The sequence below is a fragment of the Alexandromys fortis genome, unplaced genomic scaffold (assembly GCF_014885135.2).
Source record: "Alexandromys fortis isolate MF-2015 unplaced genomic scaffold, M_Fortis_MF-2015_v1.1 scaffold_145, whole genome shotgun sequence".
Classification (NCBI taxonomy): domain Eukaryota; kingdom Metazoa; phylum Chordata; class Mammalia; order Rodentia; family Cricetidae; genus Alexandromys; species Alexandromys fortis.
In genome coordinates, this window is record NW_026068049.1 from 4,444,558 (window position 1) to 4,466,829 (window position 22,272).

The following is a 22,272-nucleotide window of genomic DNA, read 5'->3' on the forward strand; positions in this document are numbered from 1 at the left end:
GAAAAATCCAAAAAAAAAAAAAAAAAGAAAAAAATATCTAAGATCAGAGCACAAAGGAATTTACATTTCATTTGCATTTCATCAAATGTCCCACATGTCCAGGTGATCAGAACCGGAATGCTATTAGTGTCTTGTTGCCTACAAATGTTTCTCAGACTTATTTATTTCTCTGGAGGTTCAGTATTTTGTGCAGCACCCACTTACTTCTGTAATATCTTGATTAAAATCCCACAATTGGAGGCTGACTGTTGCTGTTAGCTTCTAATTAGACTCACCTTACCTCAGTTTCCCCAGTACTGAAATTACATGGGTCATCACAAGAGCTTGGGCTTGAGAGGGGAACAATAGGATACAGGAGATAAGAAATGGGAAACAAAACAAAAAAAATAGGGAGGTAGACTTTAACTAGTATTGGGGTGCAGGGGCATTTCAATACAGAAGTAGATTACAGAATGACAATGGAAAAATAACACAAAGACTTTCTGGTACAGCACCAAAGCCTCATTTTTTATTTAACTAGAATTATGCACAATTTATATATGTGTATGTGCATTCGCATATATCTCTCATACACAAACACACACACATACACATTGTGCGTTGCGGCGAACTCCCTGACCAGCAGGAAAGAACAGCCACCAGATGAGGATTCTTCTCAAATCACACTTTATTGGAGCCTCTTGGTTGAAGGGAGAGCAGAAAGCAAGGGGCCCTGAGCTCTGAGCTGCAGCTACTTATATAGGGAGTCTGTCTAGCAACCTTTGATACTTTGATACTTTAACTGCTTTTCTGGAGACCCACCAGCAGGAAAGAAAGCAGGGGAACATCCCTGTCAATTACAGACCACAAGGAAGTTCCCCTGCCTGTCAGGGGAAGTGTGGGCAGCTAGATCACAACAACTCATCCTGTTTTCTAGTGGAAGAACTGCAACCTTTATTATGGTATCAAGCAAGGCCGGGGCCAAATGCCATCTTGTAATGGCAGCCACTCAAATCGGCTCCCAGCAGTGCATATTAAATAAAATTATGACACTAGGGCTAACAATGCTTCCCCAAAGAACCATACACTAACAAAGACCCCAGTACTGTGCATGAAAAACCTTTGGAATGGCTGTTTCCTCAGGTTAGTCCAGATGACTCCCAAGGAAATAAAGACTGTTGGAGTGTCTCTTGTCTCTTAGAGGTTGAGTGTGAGATAGTACTGTTGAAAACATCTCATACATAGGACCTAGGACTCAGATAATTTGAGTTTAATCAAACCTGAAGACTCCTTCCTAAAGTCTAGTTTACATGGTACCAGGAAATACTATACAAACTTCTAGGAGAGATTCAGCAATCAATATTCCTACCCATCTCCAAACCCACCTTTGAATCAGAAACAATTATGCGCAGGGAAAAATATCCATAAAGGTCTAATTAGGTACACTCATGTGTTTGTGGTGGCAAACTGGTCTTAAGGCCATCTCATCAGGAGGGAAATCATGTCTAGTACTGGACACTTAGCCAATATGCCAGGAGTAGTGTGGTTTTGAACTTTAGAAAAAAATCTACTTCCTCATCTTTGTTAGACTAGCTCCAATCCTTTCAATACTCTAATCCTTATATCCACAGGTAAGTTTTATAGCAAATACATACTATCACAGGTCACCAAAAATGGATTCAGTACTGGGATCAAAATACTGTAGGGACCCTAGCTCTAACAGATAAACCTACACTAAAAAGCCTGCATATGCAATTCAGAGAACATCCCTGCATTGAGGGGGAGAAAGATTTTAAGGTCAACAATACCAGGAAGTTTGTTGTGATCTAAATTATAGGGTAGAACATTCTAATTCATTTCAGTTACCAAAGGGGAACTGTACTTTTCACAGAAAAATATAATCCTCTTGTTATTTTTTTTTATGTTTTATTCTTGTGACATCCTGGGATAATTTACTGCAATTTCTGAAGCCAGCATGAAGTCCATATTGAATGACTTTTTAAGAATGAATTCTTGGAAGTTTGAGTGAGGAGTTAACTGACCAGTAAGGAAAGGTTTGGAACTGACCATGGAGATAGCTAACTTAATTCACTTTAGGAGGAAAATTGTTCTGTTTGGCTTGTTACAAAGAACAGGACACCTGTATAAACAAGGAAGAAGATAGTGCTCTTTACACACAGTTTGCTAGTCATGGACATGATTTCCTTTTAAATGGTTGGAAATACAACAGTACCAACCCCAGTCTAGTTTTTTGATTCACAGAGATTAAAGTAAAGTAATATGCAAAATATATTGACATAGTGGTCTACAATGTGCCAGGTTCTATGGATCTTTTTTTATTGAGCTCTACATTTTTCTCTGCTTCCCTCCCTTCCTTTCCCCTCCCCTTTAACCCTCTCTCAAGGTCCCCATGCTCCCAATTTACTCAAAAGATCTTGTCTTTTTCTACTACCCATGTAGATTAGATATATTAGACTTACATCTACGTATGTCTCTCTTACGGTCCTCATTTTTGTCTAGGTTCTCTGGGATTGTGATTTGTGGGCTGGTTTTCCTTGCTGTATATTTTAAAACCACTTATGAGTGAGTACATGTGATACTTGTCTTTCTGAATCTGGGTTACCTCACTCAATTGATGTTTTCTAGCTCCACCCATTTTCCTGCAAAATTCAAGACGTCATTTCTTTTTTTTGGGGGGGGGTATTTTTTATTTATTTATTTTTTCTGTATCCCATTACCACATTTTCCTTATCCATTCTTTGGTCCAAGGGCATTTAAGTGGTTTCCATGTGCTGGCTATGACAAACAGTGCCGCTATGAACATAGTTGAGCAAATGTCCTTGTGGCATGGTTGACCATCCTTTGGAAATACACCCAAAAGTGGCATTACTGGATCTTGAGGAAGGTTGTTTTCTAGTTTTCTGAAAAATTGCAACACTGACATCCATAGGGACTGTACCCGCTTGCATTCCCACCATCAATGCAGGAATGTTCCCTTTACCCCACATCCTCTCCAGCATAAGATGTCATCCGTGTTTTTGATCTTGGCCATTTTTACAGGTGTAAGATAGAATTTCAGAGTTGTTTTGGTTTGCATTTCTCTGATGACTAAGGATGTTGAGAATTTCCTTAAGTGTCTTTCAGCCATCTTAGATTCCGCTGTTGAGAGTTCTCTGTTTAGGTCTGTACTCTATTTTTTTTTGTTGGATTATTTGTTCTTTAGATGACTGATTTCTTGAGTTCTTTGTTTATTTTGGAGATCAGACCTCTGTCTCACGTGTGGCTGGTGAAGATCTTTTCCCATTCTGGAAGCTTTAGACAAAATACAACATCACTTCATGATAAAGGTCTTGGAGAGAGCAGAGATACAAGGAACTAAACATAATAAAGGCAATATACAGCAAACCAACAGCCAACATCAAACTCAATGGAGAGAAACTCCCAGCGATCCCACTGAAATCAGGAATAAGACAAGGTTCTCTCAATATCTATTCAATATATTCATTGAGGTCCTAGCTAGAGCAATACGACAACAAAAGGAGATCAAGGGGATACAAATTGGAAAAGAAGTAAAACTTTTACTATTTGCTGATGATAAGATAATTTACGTAAGTGATCCCAAAAATTCTACCAAGGAACTTCTACAACTCATAAACACTTTTAGTAATGTAGCAGGGTACAAGATTAACTAAAAAAAAATCAGTAGCCCCAGCCCTCTTGTACACAGATGATAAATGGGCTGAGAAAGAAATCAGCGAAACACCACCATTCACAATAGCCACAAATAGCATAAAATTTCTCGGAGTAATTCTAAGAAAGAAATTGAAGAAGACAAAAGAAAATGAAAAGTTCTCCTATGCTCTTGGGTAGGTAGAATTAACATAGTAAAAATGGCAATCTTACAAAGGCAATCTACAGATTCAATGCAATGCCCACCCAAATCCCAGCAAAATTCTTCACAGACCCTGAAAAAAACAGTATTCCACTTCATATTAATTTGGTTTTTAATTTGTCATTTTTTCAAATACTAATACAGTAAAATATTTTTAAAGTGTTTGTATGTGTGTGTGTACATGTTCCTGTGTCTGGTTGGAATCCCCATGTTACATAGCACATATATGGAAACCAGAGGATAACATTTGCATGTCCATCTTAGAACATCTGCCTGTCTTTTTAGTAAAATTGAAATTAAATGAGTTTATTGGAATATTTTAGATGAATATGATAAATCATAATATAAGCATTCCCATATGTTACTTACTACCAATACGTGCTTCCACTTTATCATCAATATCATTCATCAAATTCTAAAACCATTGTAATCAATGATCTTATACCCTATTGTAACCTAAAGCCCTTAACTTATGTAATAACATTCAAGGCTAATGACATAAGTCTATATTTTTAACATGTGTGCTAATTATAATCACCAACTAAGTGTCATGATTTATATTTTCATTGCTTTTAAAGTCACATGTGATCTACCTTTTTCACATTTTCCCACACCTTCCATTCCCATGATTGTCTTCACAATTTCCACAGTCATTCTCTATTCAGAATAACATGTAGTATGGCACATCTGCTGACTGCAATCTTCCATTTATTAATATGCATATGTTAGTTGCTTGTATTTTCATAGCCTGAGCACTCAATTTGATTTAGCACTCAATAACATTCTGATGCTTAGACTAACTACAGTTCATTAAGCCATTAGCCTATTTTTTTTCTTTTTGGCAACATGTGCTCAGGAAAAGCCATTAGCCTATTGATAGGCATTTGGACAACTTTCAAGTTTTGTCAGTTATGAGCCAAATATTACAATTAGCCATACATAGGCTTTAAAATGGAGATGATATTAAAATTCTGTGGGTGTATTCCAATGGGCATGCTTACTTGATCTTATCTTAAGACTTCCTTAATAGGTTTTATTAGAGATTGACCAAATGTATCCCTAAATGGTTTATATAGAGTTTACCTGTTGTATTAAATCTTTCATAGCACTTAGTAGGCAGTATTTGGAGTTTGTGTTTCCAAAAGTATGCAATATCATTTCACTCTTTTAATTTCCTATTTTCTACAGCATCTTTTCTGAGCAGTATTCTCTGAGCCTTAGGTGTGAGGCTGTGCTCCACAACTCTGCATTTTGGTTGGTTGTGGTTTTCTATAGTGAACCCTAGGCAAAGAGAGGATTCCCTGATGAAGAGAGTAGACTGCTCTTATCTGTGCCTAAAAGAACTTATATTTATAGATAGTTGTTAGGGATTATGATGTTCTGTTCTTGGATGTCCTCTATGATTGCTTGTCATCTGTGTGCTTAGTTTTCAATTTTTTAACCACATTTCTTAATTTGTTCATTCATGTGTGTAGTATATGTGTGTGTGCTATGTGAAACTCTGTGTGTGTACACATTTTCCTTTGTGTTTATAAAAATGGATATGTGCCACAGCATGTGTGTGTTAATTAGAAGACAGCCTTTTGATGTCTTGTGTTTTCCTTTCTGAATGTAAAGAACTAAAAATATTTTTTTTTACAAACACTAATATGTACAGTTTTTTTTAATCATTTTTTAATGAAGAAACTTTCTGAAGTTGGAAGAAAAGCCTTCAGAATCCTGGACTCAACTCTTCCACTAAGAGGAAACCATGAAGAACAAATGAGAGCTTGTGTTCAGCTTGATTTCTGCACTCTGTGTAATTCAGGATCCCATGACCATGGAACTGTCCTGCCCATAGTCAGAAATGGGTCTTCTCTCACCATTTAGCACAGCTAAACTACCTCCCAAAGGCAGGCCCAGAGGCCATCACCTGGAGATTCTAGAGCCTGTCAAGCTGGCAGTTAACAGCAATTATCACAGCTTTATTGCACCCATTACTTTTTGACATGTCGAAACAAACTTTCTTCTGTGGAATCAAACCAGTAATGGATAATTTTTTAATGTATTATTGAATTCATTTTGCAAATATTTTGTTCAGGACAACCCTACTATGTTTGCCAAATGCATTGCGCTGTTTCTTCTCGTGTGGCTTTGAAAGATTTGGAGAACTTTACACATGAACATCGCATCTACAAAACTTCTGTCCATTCAGCTTCACTTGTTTCCCTTCTCTCCCTCTCAGTTTTATAACCTCTCCTTTCTTCAACAAATATACAGCTTACTGTTTCTATTTAGCATTGATTCTACGAACATGTGTCCAGGCCTGAGCACTTCAAAGTGCTTAATCTCTGCACAATATCTTTCCTGGAGGACACTGATTCTCTCTCAGCTGCCACTGATGACCAGTAGTATTTCGTTTTTATTTCTTTTCACCTTTTCCACAAGGTTGGATGTTGTGGAAATTCCCCAGTCCTCATCAGCATGTCAACTGATAGTAACTTTATGTTGTGTGTATTAACATAGTCATATTGTGGAAAATTTGTGACTGCAGATTTTCTGGCATGTCTAGAAGCTAGAAATGCTCTGGTCCTCTGGATATAAAGCAGATAAAAATTGGAAAGGACGAAGTCAAAGTACCATTATTTGCAGATAGTATTGTACATAAGTGACCCCAAAAATTCTACCAGGGAACCTCTACAACTGATAAGCACCTTCAGCAAAGTAACTGAATACTGTAATAACTCAATCAAATCTATAGCCCTCCTATAAACAAATAATAAATGTGCTGACAAAGAAATCAATGAAACAACAACCTTCACATGAGCCACAATATAAAATATCTTGGGGTAACCTTAAACAAGTCAGTGTGCGGGCTTTGGTGTGGGAGGAAAAGATAAATGGAGGGCACAGGGAGAGTCTACTGGAACTGGAGGGTATTTGGGAGGCTATGTGGAAAACTAGTATAGTGGAAACTTCCTGTAACCTGTGAGGATGACCCTAGTCAGGACTTATAGCAATGGAGGATAAGGACTAGAGCATGATCAGGTCACCTTCTGTTGCCAGGATAGGATTCTAGTGGTGAGACCAGGAGACCAACTCAGCCACAAAACTTTCTATGTACAACATGTCCTGCCTGCAAGTTGTGCTGGGGTGATGAAGGCTCAGAGCTTGTGGGAATGGCCAACCAATGACTGGTTTAACTTGAGGTCAGTGCCACAAGAATGAACCTAGGCTGGACACTTCTTGGATAGCCAGAAAATGGAAGCTGGAGAGTCCAGGTCACCATGAATCTTCATAGTGTCAAGACCTTCAGAGTGACAGCCTTGATTGCTCTTCCTTGTGGACCAGTAAAGAGTAAATTGCAAGGAATGCTTCTGCTCCCTGTGACACTTATTTTAGGGCCTAACATTTAGGCATATGTGGCCTCACTCTTCTTAATCCTGGGCAGATGAGGAGCTGCATTCGAATTGACTTTTCTAGTCATCAACATGGTGTGTGGCTTTATATCACTTCTCATCTGACCAGCCGGGCAGTCTTCCCTTTTTCTTGTAAATTTCAAAACCAGAGGCTCTGATGTGTTACTCGCCCATGTAATCTTAATAATCTATATTACTTTATACATTAATTAATGTCATCTTATCATGGAGATTTTTTTTTCATGCTCCATAGTCTTAGATCTAATTGCTTGTTCCATCAATTTTCAGTCAAATCAACTCTAATTGCAGGCTCCTGTGCTTCTGCGGTTGTATGGGTCTCTATCTTATGGGGTAGAAGGGGAATCTTCAGAGTTTTGTTGCCAAATGTGGTTGCACTACCAAATTCACTGCCATTCTTAGCAGAGCAGTTTGATTGTCAAGTTTCTCTTGGGCTTTACTTCTTTCTCATTAGAATATTTAAGCGAGAGACATTGGACAGCAGCCCTGAGCAATTTTCTGTTACATTGGTCTTTTCTTCTCTGTGATCTTTCTGTGCTCATGTTTCAAAATCAAGGCTCAGGGAGAGGAGTGTCAATCTCTTCTCTACCCTTCCTGTCCAGCATTTTAGAGTCATTCATGTGTTATGTGTGTGTGTGTACTATTGTGAAATTGTGTGTGTGTGCATACACGTTCCTGTGTGTGTATACAAATGGATATGTATATAACGTGCATATGTTAATGAGAGAGCACTCTTTTGGTGTCTTTTCCTTTCCAAATATGGACAACTAAAAGGGACTGAACTTGAATTTCTCACTGTATCAGGTAAGATTAATTTTTATATGCTCTAACATGTCAAATACTATTTTTAATAATTTTTAAAAAGCAAATCTTCTCAAGTATGAAAAAAATCTTTAGAATCCTGGTCACAACACATTCTCTAAGAGGAAACAAGGAAGAACAAATGTGAGCTTGTGATCAGCTTGATTTCTACACTCTGTGTAATTCAGGATCCCAGGCCTATGGAACTGTCCTGCCCATAGTCAGAAATGGATCTTCTCCCATCATTTAGCACAGCTAAACAAGTCCACAAAGGCATGAACAGAAGCCCATCACCTGGTAATTCTAGAGTCTGTCCAGTGGACAGTTAACAATAATTATCATAGTTTTATTACATGCATTTATTTTGACATTCTGAAATATTCTTGTTTCTTTGGAATGAAACCAACTGGATCATACTGTATTGTTTTTTAATGTATTATTTAATTAATTTTGCAAGTATTTTATTCAGGATAATCCTACTATGTTTTTGAAATGCACTGGACTGTTCTGCCATTGCTTTAAAACAATTTTTAAGAACTTTACATGTGAACATTACATCCCCATCATTCCTGCGTCTTCAACTTCCCTCGTTCCTCTCCTTTCCTTCCCAAATCCATAATCTCTCCTTTTTTCAATGAATATACAACTCTCTATGTCTATTCAGCACTGATTCTATGAATATGCGTCCTGGCCCAACCACTTGAAACTGAATAACCTATACATAACTCTCTCTGGAGGACATGGCTTCTCTCTCAGCAGCCACTGAAAACCTGTAGCTTTTCATTTTCATTCCTTTTTACAATTTTCCTCAAGGTTGGACCTTGTAGCAATTCCCCAGTCCTTGTCAGCATGTCAACTGGTAGTATCTTTATGTTAGACTTATTCACCCAATCATTGTTTTGAGATTTTGTGGCTGCGGATCCTCTGTCATGTCTAGAAGCTGGAGATGTTCTGGTCCTCTGGCTTTTTTACATTCTTTCTAGTCCCTTTCTGGGATTTCTTCTGAGCTATAGGTTTAGCACTAAATACCTACATAAAGTACATGGAGAAAGCTCACACTAGTGACTTAACAAAACACCTGAAAGCTCTAGAACAAAAAGCAGCAAATTTACTTATGAGGAGTAGATGCCAAAAAATAATTAAGTTGAGGGCTGGAATCAATTAAAAAAAAGAAACAAAGAAAACAATAAAAGGAATCAATGAAACAGAGTTTGTTCTTCAAGAAAATCAATAAGATACATAAACACTTATGCAAACTAACCAGTAGGCAAAGAAAGAATATTCAAATTTAAAAAATCAGAAAGGAAAAAGGGGGTCATAACAATACCAGCTGAGGAAATCCAGATAATCATTAGGTCCTACTTCTAAAATCTTTATTCCACAAAATTGGAAAATATGAAATAAATGGACAATTTTTTGCATAGGTACCACATACCAAAATTTATATTAAGATGAGATGAACAATTTAAATAGATCTCTAGCCCCTAATTAAATGTAAGCAGTCATAAAAAGCCTCCTATCAAAAAGAGTCCAGGGCTCAGAATTCTACTAGAATTTCAAAGAAGATCTAATACCAGTACTCCTAAATTTGTTCCACAAAATAGAAACACAACAAACACTGACAAAGACTTTTTATGAGTCTATAGTTACCCTGATATCCAAACCACAAAAAGATGCAACTAAGAGAATTACAGATCAATCTCACTCATGAACATTGATGCAAAAATACTCAATAAAATACTAGCAAACCGAATTCAAGAACACATCCAAAAAAATCATCCATCATAATCAAGATGTAGGGTTGGCTTAATACATGAAAATTGGTCAATGTAATCCACCATATAAATAAACTTAAAGAAGAAACCATATGATTATCTCATTAGATGTTGAAAAAACACTTGACAAAAACCTCTTCATGATAAATGTATTGGAGAGATCAGAGATACAAGGAACTTACCTAAATATAATAAAGGCAATACACAACAATCCAATAGTCAACATAAAACCAAATGGAAATAAACTCAAGTCCTTTATAACAAGACAAGAGTGTCCACTCTCTCTGTATCTATTCAATATATTACTGTAATTTCTAGCTAAAGTAATAAGAGAACAACAATAAAAAAATCAAGGGGATGCAAATTGGAAAGAAGTCAAACTTTTGTTATTTTCAGTTTTGATATGATAATAAACATAAATGACCCCCAAAACTCTACCAGGGAACTCCTACAGCTGATAAACACCTTTAGTGATGTGACAGGATACAAGATTAACTTAAATAAATCAGTAGTCTTCCTACATACAAATGATAAATGGTCTGAGAAAGAAATCAGAGAAACATCACCCTTTGCAATAGCAAATAACAAATATTTTTGGGTAACTCTAACCAAACAAGTGAAACTCGTCAGAGTTGATACTCTGACCTTCCAAGTAGAAAAACCTCAAGAAAACTAAAATAAAAAAAAATTACACCATGGCAAAAAGAAAAGAATTGGGTACAAGATCAAGATAAAAACAAGTCAATTGGCAAGTTTCCCACATCAAAATCTCCATAGAAAGAAGTACTAGACTATGAATGCTTCATTTGCCTTGAGAAATTTCTGCTCTAAGAGTGTCAAGGAGACATTCTGTGATGAAGATCCCAACAGTTTCAGAGCTTTTCTTTATGTGCTCAGAATGCACAGTGAAGATTTAGGGGGCAGTAACCCTACCAGGTCTCCAGGCTGCTGGTATAGGAGTAGCCATTGTATTGTAATAGAGAGGGCTGTTCTATTTACAAAGGCCAATCTTCAAGAACAAGTACTTCACCAGCCCCTTATCTGAGGTTTGCTAGACACTTACTGACTTGAATGATTATGAACATCAAGCTTAGACTTGCTTTACTTTTCCATATGGAGAAAAGGACATAGGTATGCCTGAGCAAAGCCTGGACAAGACTGGGCTTGGCAACATTCAGTCATAGTTGAGGGAGGATCTCTAAGACTTGGGCCCTCTATAGGAAGGCATTGGCAGTTAAGAGCTGTTGAAGGTGGGGGAGTCACTATCTTCAGTGCCTTAGCTGCTGGTGATTGCCTTTGCTCCAGGGGTCATTTTAGTCATGGCCATGTGTGCAGCCCAGGTCAGTTCCAGGGGGTCACTAACAACTAAACAAAAAAGACATGAAGCAGGAGAGTGAGTTATTGGAAGAGATTTTATGGTTCATGGACAATGAACAAAATAAGAGAGTCTGTGAATGAGTGTGATCAAAAATCTACTAGATACTTGTTTGAAATTATCAAAAAAGAATTTATTAAGGGAAAAACCAAGAGAGTTAATAGTTTATAACCTCAAAGGTTCAAGTTCTGAAGTTTAAAGCATTTCCATTCACATTTGATTAGACTACCATGAACCTATGAGTGGCCTATGATTATTTTACTGGCAATCCGGCTAAGAAATAACATACACTTTTAAAGAAAGAAAGGTTGAGCCATTAGTTCTGAAGTGATGCTAAGTACTAACTGCCTGCTTCTTCCATAGTTTGTTCAGAATAGTTTCTTTGTTGCCTCTGGACAGTTTTAGCATTTTGCTAGAAGGAGGAGAGATTGATTTACTAAGTTTATTGTGTTTATTTAGAGTTTTCACTCTTCTTTTGTTTTGGAAGTTAATTAAATATAATTCGGTACTTGAAAGAGCCTAATAAGAGGCACTGAAGGTAGGATATCAGGAGGCTCCTGATTAAATTTAATGGGAAACCAACACATTTGCCACTCTTCTCATAAAGTCGTCCAACTCTAAGATGACTTTACTAGTAAAATTTTCCTGTTGTTGATCAACTCTGGTGCCTGCAGCCTTATTGGCCATGTTATGGGAGTTTACTGGATCCTCTTGATGATTGTTAGTGCACAATTTTCTCACAGCAGTCAAAACTGTAGACAGGTATGAATTGTTTTGGTTAGCATCGATAATGTCATCAATTGATGTTTCATCTTGATGGGACACACAGAACATCCTCTTCAAGGCTTCTATATCATTTTCTTCATCTTGGCAGTCAATCTTGTCCAAACAGTTTTTTACATTTCTTTTGTGTTCAGCAGGTATGAGGGATTGTTTCTGTGGCAGAACCTGAGGTAAAGAAAACTTATTACAACGATCTTTATATTAGCAAATATAAGACTTATCCATTTGTATTTGTATAAGATGCAGTAAGATGGGAAGTGTTGATGAGCTCATGACTCATCCAAGATAACAAAGGGAACATTGACTTCTTGGCATCTGTAGTTGGAGAGAATTTGACTCAGTGCAAGAACAGACTTCTTATTCAATACTCTATCAGGAGTATTTCAAAGATTTTGAACAAATTCTCCAGGGCTACTCCACAGCCAGCTTTCAGATACTAACACACACACAGACACAGACACAGACACAGACAGACACAGACAAACAATTTTCTGGTTGATTTTGAAAGAATAAATTGATCTAGGAAAGTGACTGTTTCTTAGTTTTTTCAAGTTAATGATGGAAATACAACTGATAAACTATTAACAATGGTTCAAATTGACATATTATCTTGTAGATGTGTGTATATGAGGATTAAGTGCAGGCATAGAACAATATTCATGAAATGTCTGAACAAGGTCTAAAGATGGTTTTTCACCACAATGTGGTGGCCTATAGGCAAATGAAATATTTTAAGTATATGTGAACAGTAATAGTGTCATTATTTATTTCAAAACTCAAAATTGGTTTTCTTAGGGAAAAAATAATAATATTTTTTTTTACCTTTCAAGCATTCTTCTTATGTATATAAAATTCTTCTGATGAGAGCTGTTTTCTAGTATCAGTTGAGTTATTAGTAGGAAGGCAGACATTTTTACAATTTCTCTAAGATTATATATTAACTATAGCATCTCTACTGACTTCATCTTTAATGAATAATATGGCATCAAATAATAAGTAACTGTCGGAATGACATAGAGGAAGGAGGGGCTACTTATCTCATGAGATTGCAGAAACCTTCACATGTTAAAGAATTTAAAGAATAATTTTGGCAGTTGGTCCTCAGATTAAACTTTATTTGAGACAAGGATTCATCTACTTGTATCTAGCATTTCACAGTGGGAGTATTGCAATTAAAGATAAGCTTTATATCTAAAGTCAAGTTTTAATGCTTTACCTACTGATGAATATCTCAAGCCCCTTGGTGTGCATCTTTGATGTTGGATAAGGACCATGTATTTATGGTGTTTTTCACTTTTCAAATGTCCAGTTCCCACATGATACTGGTGGGTGCTATACCTGCCAGTGAGAGGCAGTACATCCTTATTATTTTATCAATGAAACACTTTTAATTCATTCAAGATCCCAATGAAATTTGGTGCCCAACAGACATTCTGGATTCCTGTACTCTCCAAGCAGTGTACCATTTCACAATGTTTTTTGGTAGATCTGAAATAATTATCCATTTTAAACTTACCCTTCCCTCGGTGAGAATAGATGACAATGGCAGAGTTATGAGAAAAAACATCACTGGGAAAGAAGCCATGACTGGTGGCTGAAACTAATCAACAAAAAAGTTCTGGTTAATTAAGCAGTGGGTGGGACAGACCTCACTAACACATTGATAGAAATTATGCCGAAGCAAAAATGGCTGACAAATTCATTAACGATATACAGGGATTATTGTCATGTGTGGTTGTTGTATTTTCAGCTTGCTCACTTTGCCTCTAATAGACACAATACATGAACTGAAGGACTTGACTGATGTCCCTGATCCTTATACTTGCAAAGGTTCGAGAATTCCTAGTTTCTTTCTGTACAGTTCTATTTTTTTGTTCTCAAAGGGAAATATGAAAAAATAAAGTTTCAATATTTTCTAATTTTATGCTTATTTTGTACCATTGCTAATTATGTGTTTTCTTATTTATAGTTTTCTTCTGTGCTGGACATAAATTAAAGTGCCAGTGTTTTGCTTACAATGCTATAAATATGCAAACATCTCAGAAGTTTCATCTCTGATGAGCCAGTGAAAGTTATGCCAATTTTGACTTATATTAATATCAACTTTTACTATTTTCCTTTAATGTGGAATAACAATACAACTAGCAATTGTATATCTATTCTATTTAAGATCACTCCATCCATGTTTTTTTTTGCTTAATTTTTTTTTTTTTTTTGGTTTTTCGAGACAGGGTTTCTCTGTGGCTTTGGAGTCTGTCCTGGAACTAGCTCTGTAGACCAGGCTGATCTCGAACTCACAGAGATCCGCCTGCCTCTGCCTCCCGAGTGCTGGGATTAAAGGCGTGCGCCACCATCGCCCGACTTCCATCCATGTTTTGTTAGATGGGTTGTTCCACATTTTCATTGTTTTAAACACACTCCATTCAAGCACAAAATGTCCCTTCTCAATGAATTACCATTCCTATATCCTTTAGATGCTGCTAATGACAGCTTATAGTGTTAGTTGCACTCACTTTTCTATTGGAACTCATAAAACAGATTGCATGGTAAATTCAAGGTTTACTGTCTTATTTTTGTATATATTTTGTACTTTCAAAATCCTCAAAATATTTTCTTTTCTTGAAGAAGTCTGCAATTTGCTCAATCACAATGAATATACATTTTATCAAAGATTCAGTACATTTTACATTTTATACCATTTCCCCTTCCCTTTCTTCCATTCCAGCCTTCCCATGCATTAAGAAGTCTTAATGCACTCTTTGAAACTCACCACCTGTATTTCATTGCAATTCAGGACTAAAATTTTAGTCAAATGAACCCACAGAAATCTGTCATGTCTTTTCCTGTGGTCTTCTCTCATAGACACCAATAAGTGCCCACGATCTTGAAAAAATTCCAGGTCATCATGGGTCGTCACATACTCAGTGCGCAGATCTTCCAAAGTGACAGCCTTGATTCTGCTTCCTTGTGAACCAGTAAAAAGTGAATTGTGAGGAATGCTTCTGTTCCCTGTGACACTTACTTTAGGGCCTAACATTTAGGCAGCATGGGGCCTCACTCTTCTTAATCCTGGACAGATGAGGGGCTGCCTTAGAATTGACTTTTCTAGTTGTCAGCATGGTATGTTGGTCTATATTACTTTCATCTGACCAGCTGGGCATTTCCCTGTAAATTTCAAAGCCAGAGGCTCTGATATTCACTAGCCCATGAAGTCTTAACCATGTACATACTGTCATCTTACCTTGGAAGTTCCTTTCATGCTCCACAGCCCTAGCTCGAATTGCTTTCAGTATGGTCAGCTCTTATTGCAGACTCCTGTACTTCTGAGGTTGTACAGGTTTCTATTTTATTGGGTACGGGGCGGGTCTTTAGAATTTTGTTTCCATGTGTAGTTGTACTATTGGCTGCTGTTCTCAGCAGAAGAGTTTGATTGTAGTGTTTCTGTTTGATTTTGCTACTTGTTATTTAGACTATTTGATAGAATGACGTTGCACAGCAGCCCTGAGCAACTTTCTGTTACATTGACTGTCTCTTCTCCCGGGGATCTTTCTTTGCTGGTTTTTAATAACAAGACACAGGGAGAGGAGTTTTGCCCTCTTTTCTACCCTTCTTGTCTAGCACTGTAGGTAGCGGTTTGCTTTACCCATTATAACTGTATTATCCAATGTTTGTTTATTTTGTCTGATATTATTTTTCATTGTACAAAAAAGTTACCTTGCCATTCAATGTGTCTCACAGTTTTGATTACATGGACTTTATGACTTTGCTTATCAGAAGTGTGAGGATGAATATCTTGCATATCACCATAGAAACTTCATTTGGCAATGGATGAAACTAGAGACAGAGACCCACATTGGAACACTGGACTGAGCTCCTAAGATCCAAATGAGGAGCAGAAGGAGGGAGAACATGAACAAGGAAGTTAGGACCACAAGGTGTGCACCCACCCACTGAGATGGTGGGGCTGATCTAATGGGAGCTCACCAAGGCCAGCTGTATGATGGAGCATGTAATCAAACTGGACTCCCTGAATATTGCTGACAATGAGTGCTGACTGAGAAGCCAAGGACATTGGCACAGGGTTTTGATCCTACTGCATGTACTGACTATGTGGGAGCCTAGCCTGTTTGGATGCTCACCTTCCTAGACCTGAATGGAGGGGGGAAGACCTTGGACTTCCCACAGGGCAGGGAACCCTGATTGCTCTTTGGACTGGAGAGGGAGGGGTAGGGGAAGTGGGTAGATGGGGAAGGGAAATGGGAGGAGGTGGAAATTTTAATAATAATAATAATAAAAACACACAAAAATACTCTCTACAGGGTAAATTCTCAGTAACTAAATATTAAAATCTCTTTACTTCTCAAAAAAAGTTATGGAAGAAAATTTGTGGACAATAAATGCTAATCAAAACCATTATATACATAGAACACTTATCACACAATTTACTTTGTAGTAAAAATGCATGCTTGATATTTCTGAACAGTGAGCTTTCTTTCTTTATTCCAATTAACCAAAACAACATTTAACATAAAAAAACAGAATAATTAATGGAGTATGTATCATGCTAGCAATGAACCCACGTGTTTATGCCTGGTTTTGAAACTTTCTAACAATCATGTATGAAGTTTTTTTTCTTTACTTTGAGGAACATATTTATAAATCAGTAAGATCTTTTTTTATGGCTAAAACTATTCTGTTGAAATGATGTGATACAAACTAGGAACATGTAAAAGTTTTTCATAGTTCTATACATGCAAAATAAAATTTAATTAGGATTTTTTTGCATTAAAAGGACACTGTATCATTAAGCTATATTCCACACATGCAGTATTGTAGAAGGAGGCCAACAGCTAGCTAAAACTGGCTGTGACTGACTGGGAGTAACCCCCTCAAAACCAGTGGAGCATGCGCACTAGTAACTTCCCTATGAGCCAACTAGAAGTCTGCAGTGAGTGTAGTGAGTCCTGGAGACTGCTGACCTCATCATGACCTGGGCGACCAAGAGAGAGAGACAACACAACATTCCAGATTAGCACTGTTCCTCTGTCCCAGGAGTCGGTATAAAATCTTGCCCATACTCTCAATATGCAAGGCAGCTTTTGCTTCTCACCTGGCTCCTAGAGTCTATGTCATTGATTCCGTGCCTTCTCACTCCCTTCCCCATTGGATTTGGCCCCTGCTACACAGAGTAATCTAAGTTTTACAATTTTTTTTCAAGATATTAGAGGGAGAATAAATCATCCAATTTAGAAATAATATAATTTAGTTCCAATTTTTCCTATATGAGATTGATAAATATTATAAGCCTCGACACTGAATACAGTCACAAGTTTCTCTTGGAAATGTGGAAAATTCAAGTGTACAACACATGTAAATTTAGTTTGCAAGCCATTAGGTACTAAGGAAATGTGGATAGTACAAATGGCGTCTATTTCTAGCATTGTCTTTTCATTTGTACCTATATTCCCAGTGCTGGAGCATTACTCCACTTCCTCACATGCAAAATGTTTAACATGAGACTCATCCGCCATTTGCACTAAAATTCTTTCTTACAAAGAACTGTGAGGGTTACTCTTAACTTTCAGTTTGATTGAGTTTTCATCTAAGAAATTAGTAAAGTGTAGAACTGTGAATTGGTATAAGAATGTGTCTAGAGATACACAAAGGGTCAAACTAAATGCAGACAGCATCATTCAATAGTCGAAAATAAAAGAGAAGGAAGAAGCCAGTGCAATATCTGCATGTTCCTCTTTTCTTGGATACCATAAAATGAACAACTTGTGCCAAGATGGTTTTCAACCATTTGTGAAGTGGTGTGATTGAAGCAGCTTCTTTAGGAACTAGGACTGTGATTTGCCTGGGCAATATAAAGTGATATTACTGGAAGGAACATTTCTGAGGAATAAATGCACGAAAAATATAAATAAATAAATAAATAAATAAATAAATAAATAACAAAATAATAAAAACTGAAAGTCAGGTTGAGGCATAAAATGAAAAGGATCAGTGTATGATTTGAAAACGGAGTTAGAACTTATTTTAGGAGCATTCTATATAGGAGTATTACTTTTCAAGAGATTCCTTAGACTGATGAGAATCATTCTGAAAAACATAGAAGCATGTGGCAAAATAGCTAAGGCGTATTAAACACCTAGCTGAAGACACGATTTTGTTTAGGTAGGGAAGTGGCCATTACACCACAGACGGTCCTATAATCAAAAGAAGTTCCCTCTCATCATAAGAGACACTGGCAAAACACATCACTTGAGTGTATAACATGATTTGACTTCACATGAAAAATTAAAATGTCAAAATCTGTAATCACAATCTGACATCTAATATAGGGAGACCAGCAATTTTGGATTACAGTTATAACTACAATTGCAATCCATGGGTTACTTTCATTTTTATGAACATTGGAATAAATAAAAAAGTTCAAAGAAAAATTGAGAATCAGGTGAGTGATACATTTTTTTTTCTCGCTATGACTACAACTATTTCAGAGAAAAATTTTTAATATTAAAATTTGAAAGTAAACAACTACAGTTAATCTATAAGCTTTGTGTTAAAGACCAAGGAGATTTCTTCTTGGATGATGATTAAGCAATAGTTTCACAGCTACAAGGATTGGCTTCGCGTGAGTAATAGGTGACCTTTAGACATTTGTGAGTTATTAAGGAAACAGTCACATGTCAACCAGGTCGAGAGTCAGGTAAATCTGTCAAATGTTTATTGAGTGAATCTTTGTTTACTGAAAGATAACAATTGTAGGAAGAAGCTGTAGAAGGTAGTAAAACTGAATGCCAAGCAGTCATTGGTTGACCTTCAAGAGAACAGGAAGATACCAGCACAAGATTAGTGAGAACTCAGCAGGGATTTATATCTTTTATAATACTGCAGTTTTGTGTTACTTGGAACCAAGTCCAGCGAAGAACAAACTGCCAACTGTGACAAACTCAAGTTTTCTGCTAGGCATGGAAAGACAGGGATCTAGTCGTTCCTGGAACATTGCTCCAAGTTTAATTTGTATCCTATCCAGCCACTTCCCTGAAGGTGTTTATCAGTTGTAAGAGTTCCCTAGTAGAAATTTAGGGGTTGCTTATGTACGCTATCATATCATCTGCATATAATGACACTTTGGCGTCTTCCTTTCCAATTTGTATACCCTTGATTTACTTTCATGTCTTAGTGCTCTAGCTAAAACTTCAATTACTATATTGATTAGATATGAAGAGAGTGGATAGCCTTCTCTTGTTCCTGATTTTAGTGGAATTATTTTAAGTTTCTCTACATTTTTCTTGATGATTGTGATTGGCTTCCTGTATATTGCTTTTATTAAGTTTAGGTATGTTCTTTTTATCCCTGATCTTTCTAAGAACTGTATTATGAAGGGATATTGGGTTTTGTCAAAGGCTTTTCCAGCATCCAATAAAATTATGATGTGATTTTTCACTTTTAGTTTGTTTATATATCACTACAAAGAAGAACTCTTATGTAACCAAGGCTCAAGGCTTCAAGGCATTTTCATTGCTAAGGACAGAAGAGTTCTTGTAAGAATTGGAGATTGTAATAATTTAAGGCCGGCTTTAGTGAGAATTAATCAATACATACAATGCTAAAGTTTGTTGTTCCATTATGATCATTTGTGTTGAGAATACTGCCATCAATCATATAAGAACACTGACTAAGATGACTCAGAAATTATTCACTAATTTCTGATCTCTAGGTGATTTGTGTGTGTATTTATAAGTACCATACTGTTTATTTAGCCAAGGGAAAATGCATTATTATTTATAAATTATGCTGTCCATCTTTTACATCCTCATAGGATTACCAACACATATGTCTCCTGATCCAGTCATAAAGCATATATGTCGTCCTTCCTCATACTTTTCCACAACAATGAAGAGTTAATCTTTGCTAATTGCTTACCTATGCAAGTGGAATTATCTTACATATTTAGGGGTAATACAGTGGGTAGAATGAATTTCCTTGCATCGAACCATTGGCGATACAACAAATTTCAATGATTCCTACATGAGCATTAAAATTAGTGGAAGTTCTCACAAATATGTCAATGCTATCATAACATGCCTAAGTTTGTTTTATTTATTTGTGAGAAGTAAGGTCTTTATCTCTATGACACCCTTGAGATAGTCCTAATTCCCAAGCATCCACAATTTCCATTAATTCAGTACTCAAGTTTTAAAACATTCTAAAACATAGAGAATTAACATAGATATATTTTTATATTTACAAAAGAATAGGTTACTTTAAGTAAATTATACTAAAGCAACTCTAAATGTCTATGAATAATTTTCTGAATAAGGAAATTATGTATGTTTATGAAATAAAATTATTGACCAATGAGAATAAGGTGAAACATACAATATCATTAATTTAACATAAAGGTAAGGTGATTAGTTTTGTACGCAGCAGCATGATTCTTTCATTTGATTGATTCATCATTTAAAAAACGACTCCCAGACCCAGTCACTGTAGAGGACCATGTCCGGGTCCATGGTTCTACTGAGAGTGGGGAGTGTGCTGAAGTCCTGGTCCTGAATTGCCACTAAAGGTCACAGAGTTCCAAGGTTAGGACTGCAGCCCTTCCCACCTGAGAGGCCAGTCCCTTTTTCCAGAGTCAGGAAGTTGATTGGGACCAATCTGCAGCCGAGGGCCATCATTGGGTCTGTGATCTAGCTAAGGCTGGGATCTGTGTTGATACCTGTGCCCTGTGTCACCTCAGGAGGCCCTAGGAACCATGTGAGATGAAATCAGAAGGCTTTACTGAGCCGGCCTGCCCTTCACTGGCCCTGGGAAAGCTGGTTTTGTTTCTTGTTGACCATTATAGCAAGAAAGCTGGCCCCTGAAAGCTGTAGAGATGGCTTGACGCTATCACCACAGGCCAGGATGTACCAACCCTGAGGGCATGCATGTAGGGGAGCTGACTCTACCCACTTGTCCTAGGCAGGTGGCCCAGGGCCTGGACTGATCAATTTGGCTACTATCCAGTCCTACAGTGAGATCTTGCTGGTTTAACTCACTTAGCACGTCCCCATCTAAGACCTGCTGGAACTGGTGAAGGGACTGGTCCTGTGAAATAATTCCTGCAAGATCTCTAAGACTTGAGGCGGTCACAGGATATACCAGAGATCTGGTGAGGATTCAGTGATGATGGAGTACCAGAAACCACAGGTTTTGAACCAGACCGGTGACTCATTGTAATGATCATTTGCCAGTGAAACTGATGGGACAAAGAGCTTTACTCTGTCACATTGAAGCCTCCCTTGCCATCAGAATGAATGAAAAGGTGCTGAAGAAGCAGGAAAGAAGAAGCAAAGAGATTTTTCTGTTGTGCTTTTTGTTTTTGGAGTTTGTTTTTGGTTTTGCTTTTGTTTGCTTGCTTATATTGATTTGTTTCCTTATGTGGGTTTAAGTGGCAGGGATCAGGGGAGGATATGGGGGAACCCGGAGGTGAGAAGAATTGGAGTTCATGATGTGAATCTCTGAAACATTCAACAAAGAAGAGATTTTATACACACATACAAAGAGACATATATTTAAGCACATGCTCTTAGCTATAGAAAGAATCATGTTCTGAAAACAAACAAGCTAACAAAAAACTCAACTAACCAAACAGATAAACAAAAAGAAATATGTAACAAAAACTACCTTGCCATGAAAATAGCTTTTTTTTATAAGTATACTTACTAAGAAGGTTTATACAGGGGGAGGGACTTGGTCCTACCTAAACTTGGTATGCCAGACATTGTTGACTCCCTAAGGGAGGACTTAACACCTCTGAGAAGTCAATGGGGTGGTGGGAAAATAGGAGGTGAGGGAAAAGTGGGGGAGGGGAAAGAGGGGTTGGTGTGTAAAAGGAAAAAAATTAAATATATAAATAAGACTGATAACCGTAGTATTTCTAATAGAAATAAACACACACCTTTCCCAGGGAAGCTAAAATAAAAAAAATAGAAGTTTTATTAATTAACTTTATTAAGGCCCTAAATCTAATCACTTTTTTATCCCACTTGATCTTCAATTTTTCATATGTGAAAATGTTCTATTTATACAGATAACATCCTTTATTTTTTTTTTTTAAAGAAAAGAGCACCTAACCTATTATCCAGGCATAGAAGAGCTTTTACATATTTTCCATCTTTTTTAATTAATTAATTTATTTATTAAAGATTTCTGCCTCCTCCCCGCCACTGCCTCCCTTTTCCCTCCCCCTTCCCTCCCCCC

The 22,272-nt window shown here is 37.0% G+C and overlaps 1 protein-coding gene across 1 annotated transcript; it reads right to left on the minus strand.

Annotated features, from left to right (window-relative positions):
- Positions 1–11,671: 11,671 nt before the first annotated feature.
- LOC126486878 (exocrine gland-secreted peptide 1-like) lies at positions 11,672–13,606 on the minus strand. The gene is made up of 2 exons (XM_050119387.1): positions 13,538–13,606; positions 11,672–12,186 (listed from the first exon to the last, which is right to left on the minus strand). The coding sequence occupies exons 1-2, from the start codon at positions 13,604–13,606 to the stop codon at positions 11,806–11,808; spliced, it is 450 nt and encodes a 149-aa protein (XP_049975344.1). The 3' UTR covers positions 11,672–11,805.
- Positions 13,607–22,272: the final 8,666 nt, after the last annotated feature.